Source organism: Phytophthora infestans, genomic scaffold, assembly GCF_000142945.1.
Source record: "Phytophthora infestans T30-4 supercont1.22 genomic scaffold, whole genome shotgun sequence".
Lineage (NCBI taxonomy): Eukaryota > Oomycota > Peronosporomycetes > Peronosporales > Peronosporaceae > Phytophthora > Phytophthora infestans.
The window spans coordinates 1,444,560-1,455,597 of record NW_003303737.1 but is presented as its reverse complement, the minus strand read 5'-3'; the positions used below and the strand labels follow the sequence as shown (position 1 = coordinate 1,455,597).

Genomic DNA, 11,038 nt, shown 5'->3' with positions numbered 1-11,038 from the left:
TGCGTATTGAGAAACAAGCGGCTGGGTCAAACAGCGGCAGCAAAGCAGGGAATGGATGTTCCGTACGTACCAGAGACGTGGGGTGCTTACCAACGCACATACATCTGCACACATGGCTGGCCAGCAAAAGACAGGAGCAGCGGATTGCGAACCAAGCACTTCGTCCGAGGATGCGGTTGTCCATTTCGATTTGTGGTGCAGCTCGTGCAAGTTGACGGCTTATGCTGCCTTCGCGTGAAGAACGGTGTGTACCAGCACAACCATGCGGTGGGGACAGCGCAGTTCAAGACGTACGCGGAGAACCGTAGGTTGGACGACACGGACACGAAGGATGCTGTGGACAGCATGGTGATGTACGGTAGAAAGCGCGCACGCATCTATGAGTATCTTCTGGGGAGAGGCGAGAACCTCGTCAAGAAGGATGTGGACAACATTGTGCAACGTGTTAAAGCAGAGATAAGAGGAGGGTTGAATGACGACGACGCTTGCGCCGCAACTCTCGCGGAATTCGCAGCCATTGACGGTAACGTAGTCACGGTGGACGAAACTGATGCGGGACACTCTGGTGTGATCAGTATGACTTCCAGCCATATGCGCGACATGGTTACTAGGTTTCCAGAGCTTTTGCTTGTGGACTGTACCCACAAAACGAATCGGTAAGTCCTCCCATGTATTGTGCAATTATTTGTCCATGTATTGTCCATGCTTATTTTAATGTCATGCCCATGTATTGTGCGATTCTTGTCCATGTAATGTGCATTAGATACAACTACCAGCTTTGGACCTTCATGATGATAGACGACAATGGGCGTGGGCAGCCTGTACAACAGTCTTTGCTCGAACGAAACGCCGATTGGCAGATGTCCCGAGCGCTGGATCATCTATTTCGGATTGACGATAAGATTGGCGACAAGGTTCAAGTTATAATGGTCGACAAAGATCTGAATGAGATCCGCGTGTTGCGTCGGTACTTCCCTAAGTCGCGCGTGTTTATTTGCGTCTTTCACGTCATCAAATATCTCCGCACAGCGTCCAGGAAGCCAGAATATGGTAAACTTTCGTCGGACGATCACGACGCCATCGACGCATTAGTCCACAACATGGTATATGCCTTAAGTTCAGAGATCTACGAGACCAATTGGACCTCCATGAAGGCACTTTGCACTAGGACTGGATATATGGCATTTTACAACTACATGGATGAAAACTGGAACACTTGTACGGAGATGTGGGTCATGTACCAACGCTCACGGTTGGCACATTTGCGCGTCCACACGAACAACCATTTAGAGAATTGGTTTGGGCATTTTAAGGACGGGGTAAACTCCAACATGACCATGACGGACACCGTGAAGGCCCTTGTGGGTGCTGATGCCAGGACTTCCAGTGAATACGTGTTCGACAAGACTAGGATCGGGTTACGTGTCAACCGCAACTACGACGAGGAGATGTGCCAAGTTTTGCGCTTTACGACGCATTTCGTAGCAACACACGTGGAGAAGGAGTACGTAATGGCATGTTCGAAGGTCGACAAGTTCAATTTCGACATAAAGTCAAATCCAGGCTTCGTGGAGGTGACGGGTAAACACAAGACGCATGCTGTGGATTTGAAAACGTGGAGCTGCACTTGCTCGTTTGCTTCTGCAATGCGTCTGCCTTGTCAACACGCGATCGCGTTTCGGAAGTGGAGTAACGCCCCAGGAAGCGTAATACCGCTGAGTTGCATCGATGAAAGGTGGGTTAACTCACAATTTATCCACGTATAAGCCGTGAGTTGTCCATGTAATATCCAATATTGATGTTGTACTGAGGGTCTGACATGTCATTCATTTAGATGGTTACATCCTGCTGAACAACCGATGACAACGCGGCCTTTTGTGCTTAATGAGTTTAAACCAGGGGAGGCGAAACACAAGGTGCTTGACGCTAATGTTAAGTACAAGGAGGCAGTCAGCGCGTTCCAGGCTATATGCAGTGAGCTAGCCGATATCGCTGATGACGACGAGTACCGTGAGCATTTAGACTTCGTCGTGCAACAATGGAGGAACATTAGGCAGCGCAAACGTGTAAAGGTTGAAAAACGAAGGTTCCAGTCACGAGAGAATAAACAGAAACAGATGAAGTGACCTCTCCAGTGACAACTAGCCGAAATCGAACCGGAACCAAGCCCGAAATGGAGCAGCTTGCGCTTGAGACCACTCCTGATGACAACGAAGAGAAAAAGACTGATAGTGGATTGCGCATCCGTCTGAACCCCAAAGCTGCGAAGTCTGGTAGGCCCCGGTTGAACAGAAAGGAGAGAGAAGCAGACGGCAAGAAGAAACGAGCGTTGTTTAACGAGTCAGAAGCCCATAGAAGATGTCTTGGAGAGGTGACATTAATACAACTTGCGCGCAGTCTTCAACTTGAGAAGCCTCCACTTCAAGACACTCTACGTCGTGTTCTGCCACTCCAAACCAAGTACAACAACGCGGGTAGCAAGAAACCCAAGTACACTAGAGAGAGTGCGCCTGTGCTGAATGAAAACGCGTTCTACCTACTTCCACCCAAACTGTTGGACAAGTGCGTTGCCGTGCTGCCTGTGAGCAACACCAATGAAACAGCCATCGATGTAGTCACCCAGAGTCAAACTACACAAAAAGACAAAGAAACATCTACAATACCTGGACAAATCATGGACAGCAACGGACAAAACCCGGAGATCGAGTGTGTCTACATTGCGGGTATCGGAACATTTTCACGCGAACAGATTGAGGCCATGGCATACTTAGCAAACGTGAAGCGTTCGTGTGATGATGGAATGACGTTTACCAAATGGTTAACACAGGATGCAGCCAGCGCCATACCAGCAGCACAACAATCGACACTTCAGAGCATGGCAGAGGCCATTGCTCGCGCCTATCCCCAAGATACCATCCCAATTGACGGCAACGATTACCACTACGCGATGCTGTACCGTCTCAAGCCGCCCCAATGGGCTAATGATGCGCTGATTTTGGCTTTTTGCGCGAGATTGTACAGGACGGGCACCGGCGTTCGCATCGTCGGTGTCGAGGCAGCCTCGGCGTCAAAGAAGAAGAAATCTATGAGTGAAAAAATGAAGACAAAGGTTCAGGAACTACTCACTAAAGCGGATGTACTGCTCATTCCTGTAAATTTTGGGAACATGCATTGGTGTGCAATGATCGTGGATGGCAAGCAGAACAATGTCCTGTACTACGACTCAATGAACCTGAAGACGTACAAGGACGTACTGGACCGCATGTCGTGGGATCTGGCTACTACGCTCAGCGACGACTTCAAAGTTGTGTCCGTCAATGGACCGATCCAGACAGACGGATACAACTGCGGATTCTACGTAATGTTGAGGTTTTGGCGATATGTAGACAAGAGTGTGTCGCTGGACGTAACTCCGATTGGTCTAACGCTGTTACGCTTCCGCATCCTTCACTTCGTGCTTCACGGTAGCAAGCCATAATGCAACTAATACAATCTCATTTCTATTGAAACTGGAATCGACCCGCCTAATGTTCATGCGTATGGTTGACCTCCTGACTTCTGTATACCGGTATGTACGAGAGATGTCAGAGGACTTTCGTTTGCGAAGGTCTAACAACTTCCATTCACTATGGATTTTAAAAACAGTGGTAAGTAATTTATTTCGACACATGGACATTACATGGAGTATTACATGGAAAATAAACTGAGTCGACGCATGGACTGTAGCATCGGCCTTTTTTTTTACTGATTTACAATTTTAGGGAGATCGGTTTTTCAAATCGGCTCTAAGAAAGCCCTCAAGTCTTTTATTTTAAAATATTATTAGACACACCTATCACGGCAGATGAAATCTCAAGAGTTCTTCGTCGACTTCGCAACAACCGGGCATCTGGCCCAGACGAACTCCCGGGAGAACTGCTCAAATACGGTGCTACTGCACTGTCACCCCGCTTAGCAGAGCTTATTAGCTCAAGCTTCGAGCGAGGAGAGCCACTAGACCTCGGCGAAGGCACACTGCTGTGCCTCCACAAACCCAACAAGCCAAGAGGCGAATGCTCCAGTCTACGCCCCATCGTGCTCTTAACAGCATTAGGAAGGCCGTTTCGATCCTCGTCCTCAATCGAATTTCTCCGGCTGTGGAGAAGTTTCTCTGGCCCCATCAATGCGGCTTCAGGAAACACCGCAGCACGGCAGATGCTGTATGGACACACCGGTGGCTGTGCGCACGCGCACAACGTTACCGCGAGACCATTCATATCCTTGGTATTGATCTCTCTCGGGCTTTCGACACGATTGACAGACACAAACTACTCCAGGTTTTGCAAACCTTCCTGACTGACGACGACATCCGACTAATCCGACTCCTGCTGGCAAACACGACGCTGGCACTTCGAACAGGACGCCGGACGATGGCCCCTTTTTCCAGCACCACTGGAACTCCACAAGGTGACTCGTTATCCCCCGTGTTGTTTGTTACCTTAAGGCAGCTCTTCGTGAATTAGCTAGTGAACTAGATGTATCTTACAGCCTATTAAAGCAGATGGTAGTGTACGCCGACGACGCTGATTTTATCTGTCCAGACGAAGCCACTATCCAAGTGATCCTTGATCAAGTACCAGGAATTCTCGCCCGCTGGTCACTCACGATGAATGTTTTCAAGACCGAAATCACCCAGATCCGTCGTCACTCCTCGAACAAGAGCAGCAGAAGAACGATGGCGCTCTGCCCGAAAGCTCGGATCCTTACTCGGAGACTCGGAAGACCTGGCCCGACGGAAGACGCTTGCCGCGGCTGCCCTACGACGCCTCTGGACGATATGGCTCCGGTCCCAGATATCAACGGACGCGACCAGGATTCGTCTTTACAACTGCTATGTGCTCCCGATTCTCTTGTACAACTGCGGAACATGGGCGCTGACAACCTCGGAACTACTGCATCTGGAGAGCTTTCATCGTCGACAACTACGCAAGGTCCTGAACATCCGCTACCCGCGTCGAATTGCCAATGCTACCCTCTATGAGATCAGCAGAGAACGACCCTACGACATCGTATCACGGCGGCAAGATGGGGACTCTTCGGTCACATTTTACGTCGCCCCGACATTCCAGCTTCCGTACAAATGCAGGCCTACTTTGCTCCGAGTACCGCAGGTAAGTGGCGCGACCGACCTCGCACAACGCTTCCTCTAGTTCTCGACGCAGACCTCCTCGCAAGTGGCTGCGGTCTCAGACTTCGCAGCGCCCACAATCTTGAACAACTTCGCAAATTTGCTTCTATACGACCAAAGTGGAAAAAACTTACCACGGCTATCATCGACACGCTACCAGCGACTGGAGACTCGACGTATGCGGACACCACCCTATGCCGCCGACTAGCTAAACTGAGTCTAGCACAGGCATAATTTGGCTACGCGAACACGTAAACCATTACATTACAGTAGACATACAGTGACTAAATGGAAGGGAGGGGAATATCATTAATGTCACCTCAGTTTTATAAAGTCCAAAACGGGAGTTGATTTCGGCTCTACGTTACTAGAAAATATGCGCCTTTTTATTCAAATTTGTTAGAAAGGTGTTATAGAGGAAGTAGGTGTCGGAGAGGATAAAGTGAAGAAGGTGGAGTGAGACCAAGAAGAATAGTTGAAAAAGGATTGATGTAGGGCTTAGCTTAAAAAATAAAAAACAGATACTTGGTGCAATCATCATGAGCCTGCACTCCCTTATATGTACCCCAAGACGACACTTTTGGAAGCCCCACGTTGCTGCTCATTGAATCTCCATTTGATGACCCGGGGCTGATACGTGACCAGTTGTGAACCTCAACATTCTTGTACAACCCTATATTTGTCGACTTGTGTTGCCTTAGAAGTGGCTGTAGACTACAGTGTAGTCAGCTATGGGAATTTTCGTCGCTCATTGCTGCGAACCCAACACTCCCACTCGACGAACACAAAGATCGCTGCGAAAACGCTCAAACTTCGTTCTGCCGAGCTTCGTGAAATGGTCCGCCACCATTTCGCTGGTAGGACACTAGCATACCCGCACGTCTCCACTCGCCACTTTTTCTCCTAACCAATGATACTTCGTGTCAATATGACGGACCGCTGAGTCACGCCTTTGCCTTCCGCGAGATACTGCGCGCCTTGGTTGTCCTCCAGAGCGACGATTTCGCCAATCTTGATCCCCAAATCTTTCAACACCATCATGAGCCCGATATATTCCTGGACTTCACTTGCCATAGCAACGTATTCTGATTCAGTCGATGATAGCGTTACCATTGTCTCTTGGAGCCCCAATCAACCAGACTGCCATTGTAATAGATAGCGTAACCAGTTGACGACTTGCGCTCCCTTTCAACAGCGACAGCAGCATAACAGTATACCATGAGATCTTTATGCTTACTGGATTTTACACCGCTAAACGTCAGTCCGAAATCATGCGTACTGAAATGTACGATCAATCCCTTTTTGCACAGCTGCTGTTGGGATCCCGGGTTCTTGGGCCAGCCAGCGCACAGTGGTGGACAGATCCGGTCCTGTTAGTACGGCTAAGTACAGTAAAACACCGAGTGCCGACCGAGGCTTGAAGACACACGGCTCCTGCGCTTGGAACATCGGTTCCGGTAGTGTTCTTCCATTGGAGTCGGCGAAGGTCGACACTTGATGATTGCAAACCTTTCTAGTACACTGGATGCGTAGTTAGCCTGACAAATGCTCACTTCATCACCAGCCGGAGACCATTGAAGCTTCAATCCTAAGAAGTAGCTAAATCCTGCAAAAATGGTTCACATCGTAGGCATTTTCCACGGCGAACTTGAACACTGTCAATGCTTTGTCATCCGTGCCGAACACCAATATATCATAGACGTAAAATAGCACAATCATCAGCTCATCACCGTCAATTTTCACGAACAAACACGCGTCAGCTTTGCCTTGGGTAAACCCACAGCTGATAAGAAAAGCTGTCCAGTTTTCGTATCATGCCCTCGATGCTTGTTTTAAACCATACAACGCGCGACGGAGAAGCCAGACGTAGCCATCCATGTTTTTCGTATCCTTCCACGGGTTCCAGATAAATTTCCCCTCGCAACTTTGAGCTCAAAAAGTAGTTTAAATGTCGAGCTGTCGTCGTTTCATGCGTCACTCTACCGCTACAGCCAGCACCAGTCGTATTGTACTATGACGCACTACCGGGCTGAACGTTGCTGTGTAGTCGCCACCAAATCGTTGACAGAAGCCTTTTGCGACCACTCTAGCCCTGAGCTTGTCAAGACTGCCGTCAGGATTGATTCTCTTCTTGAAGACCCATTGGGATTTGATCGCTTTGCGACCTGTAGGTAGCGGTATCTCCACAAAAGTCTCGTTCTCAATTAGATTCTAGATTTTTGCTTCCATTGCTTCGTCCTACTCACTTCGATCGTCACTGCAACGCACTTCGAAGACGTTAGTTGAATCAACAGCAAGGGCTTGCTGCTCCACATCACTTGGAGCCATTAGTCTGTTCACAAAGCCGTCAGCCATATTTGTGCCATCATATACAGCAGGTGCCACGTGTTCTTCGATGTAGGCGCAAACCTCACCCAGGGACATTTGCGTTTCTTCGAAGGCAAGACGTCGCTGACTTGGCTTAGACAACCTAGTTGATCGGTGAACAGGTGACATTGCTTTCTCCAGGCACGGATCACCTTGTAAGCGCGCCTAAAGTCGTGCAGCTCCCACTGGTTCTGAGCCTGCCGTAGGCTGATAGGGTGTCTTGATCTCCGCCGGGGTCACGACCGCGTCTTCTTTCTCCTCAGTAATATTCTCCAATCGTAATTGCCGCTCGGTACGATCCACTAAGTCAAGCTGTACGGTATCCAGCTGTGTATTGATCATGACTTCGTCCTTGTCAGCTGGAGGAAGAAAATTGATTCTCGTAGAAGACTACTGTCTGAGCTGTAATTGTTTCGCCAGTACCGTGATGCGAGAAATGCACCAGGTAAGCGCCACCTGTAGCATACCCCACGAATATCCCATTTTGCGTCTTGGCGTCTAGGTTTCTGTGGTGCTCCTCAAGAATCATGGCCTGGACCTTGCATCCAAAGGCGCGTAAGTTACGGATGTCAGGCGGCATGCCGAGTAGCGCCTTCATTAGCGTTTTTCCGTCTAGCACCTTTGTAGGGCTACTATTCCTAACATACGCCGCACATACAACGGCATCAGTCCAGTACGTCATTGGTAGGTTTGCTCCCAGCATCATTGAGCGAGCCATTTTCTCACAATCACACGATTTCCGCACTCCACCTTGCCATTTTGTTGAGGCTGTAAGGTGTTGAGAACTCCTGCACAATCTCGTGCTCGTCGCAGAACGCAGCAAACTCGCCACCAATGTATTCAGCAGTATTGCCAGATTTGAGGAATACCACGCAATAGCTTAGGGCGCAGGCTTTTAGCTTGGTGATGCAGTCCTTAACAGCGTCTAGCTGTACACGAGAGCTCTTTTCCCGAAGTGGATTTACCGTTTCCAGGTGAAACTGCTCCACTACAATATTCGTCATTCCAGTGTATCCATCACGAGCCGTCACCTGCATCGGATCGACATAATCAACTGACAGTAACACTTGATTCTTCTTCAGCACTCGTCTTGGTTTGTTGGCGAAGGGCTTCCGGGTCAATTTCCCGCTGACGCACGTCGGGCAGGACCGCTCAATAGCCCCTTGCCACGGTAGCTTCAGGCCTTCCAGTAAAGTCTGCACACTGTGCGTATTGAGATGTCCGAGTCGGCGGTGCCATGTCGCAATGTGCGGTGCATCAGCTGCCATTAATGCAGCGTGCTCTGCAGCTTCACTCACCGCTTCCACCACGTACATTGGCCGGTCGTTTCGTGATGCCAGCTACCACTCCATCTGGCAATGAAATCGTGTATGATGTACCCCTGAACTCAATTGCCATTCCACGCCGCGACGCAGCCGCAACCGACACGAGATTTGTTGCTAGGCCCTTGACAAAGAGAACATCTTGTAAAACACAGACTTCTCGACCGCTCCTAAAGAGCGGTGCCTTTCCGACTGCCGTCGCGACCAGCTTGTCACCTGACGCCACCGTCAGCACCCGGGGTTCTTGTCTTGTGGCGCCATTGTCCACAATCCAACTCCGCTTGTTTTCCTCTGCCACATCGGCCACGGTAAATGCCATACTGGAGGCTTCTGCCGACTGTAACACTCGTGCGCTCTTGCAGTTCCGGGAAAAATGTCCCATCTTGTTACAATTGAAGCACTTCACTTTGGTCATATCCCTCTTCTTCTTGGAATTGAATTATTTCTGCTTACCCGACGCTTGCTCAGCACTGAATGCAGCAGCTGCTTTGCCACTGTTAGACACAGAGCTTGAGCGTCGATTGCTCTGTTGATCACGCCGGATTGCTTCAGCATGGCAGCGTTGTATCATTCACTCAAACGTTACACACGATTCAAGCACACCAACGAAGCCATTCCATGCAGGTCCAAGCCTCTGCATAAAGTTCTGACGCTTTTCATCGTCAGAAATCAATACATGCTGCTCCTGCAGCTCATCGAGAACACGCCTTGTGTTCTGGATGTGCTCGATCATCGACTCGTCCTCATCTAGGTAGATCCCAATGTACTCCCGCTTGGCAGCACCAACACTGGCGCTGCACTTGACATTGTAGGTCATGCGCAAGTGCCGCGGCATAGCCAGCGGATGATCGAGTAGATAAACTTCAGCAGCCAATTTCTCACTCAGTGCTGCGAGAATGATGGATGATGCAATTTTCTGCTTCATTAAGCAGTCGTGCAGCGGCGTAATCGACACCGCAGTAGACACCATCCCAGACGGCAATGGCGTCCCCGACGCCAATGACGTTCCAGCTTCTGTTGCCACTGCAGCGTCCCGCTCAGCCTTGAGCTCGAGGTCGGTGGGTCTAGGCAACTGAATTGCATCTCGTAGCCCCTTGATCTCAAGAGCTAGCTTCACCTGAGCACCCCACGCTGGGAGCCCGGTTCCACTGAACTGCTTCAGTTTCGTCGTTAAGCTCGAAGGCGTTGTCGCTGACATTATAACCTGTTAGAAAGGTGTCGAAGAGGACGAAGTGAAGAAGGTAAAGTGAGGCGAGATGGGAAACTGAAAAGTGAATGATGTAGAGCTTAGCTTAAAAATACAAAAACAGAAACTTGGTGCAATCATCATGAACCTGCACTTCCTTATATGTACCCAAGACGACACTTTTGGAAGCCCCACGTTGCTGCTCATTGAATCCCCCTTTGATAACCCGAGGCTGATGCGTGACCAGTTGTGAACTTCAACATTCTTGTACAGTTGTCGACTTGTGTTGCCTTAGAAATGGCTGTAGACTACAGTGTAGTTAGCTCTGGGAATTTTCGTTGCTCATTGCTGCGAGCCCAACATAATTGTACTGTTTGCCTGGCAGGCGTATATGAGAGCTATCCACTGCACTAAGCACTGTTAGAGGAGGTTATTTGGCGCCTCCACGATCGCTCCGTTTCTTTAGGCCTCCCTGTCAAGCCACAATTCAAATAGTAATTTGATAGTTAGGTCATCCCTCCTTATGTGGCCCACACTCAGCATAGACCTACCCCATTCATAGGATATGTACGATTATGGTGCTTTAAAGTAGGCTATTGTCATGGCGCTGTCATTTCGGTGTTCTAACACGAGTCCCCAAATACTTCGAAGTACTTCTCTGATCCGAAAAATAGATACCAGCTCTTTATTTCGGCGATAACTTCGGTCGTACAGCTCCGACGGAAGCGTGGTTGAGCTAGTTTGAAAGCTCTACTTACGTAGCGTCAGCACGATTTTTTAATGAACAAATTTCCCGCCAATTTTGATGATACCTGACCATTTGAACTATCACTTTATGGAGGGGTGAAGTTTTTTTTTTCGCTTTGATGTCAAAAATTATCATAATTAACTAAAAAAAACTTGAAAAAGTGCAAACGGAGCTTAATCTAGTGGTGTATCACTAAGAGCAATTAAATCCATTTTCGTGCCAATTTCTCTCAATCCGTGTGCATACAA

General features: G+C 49.0%; 1 protein-coding gene across 1 annotated transcript; it reads right to left on the bottom strand.

Moving 5' to 3' along the window:
• Positions 1–9,389: 9,389 nt before the first annotated feature.
• On the bottom strand, positions 9,390–9,781 carry PITG_11722 (uncharacterized protein; the record flags this gene model as incomplete). Its single annotated transcript, XM_002901197.1, has 2 exons — positions 9,390–9,402; positions 9,447–9,781. 2 exons carry the CDS (start codon positions 9,779–9,781, stop codon positions 9,390–9,392), a joined length of 348 nt encoding a protein of 115 aa, XP_002901243.1.
• Positions 9,782–11,038: the final 1,257 nt, after the last annotated feature.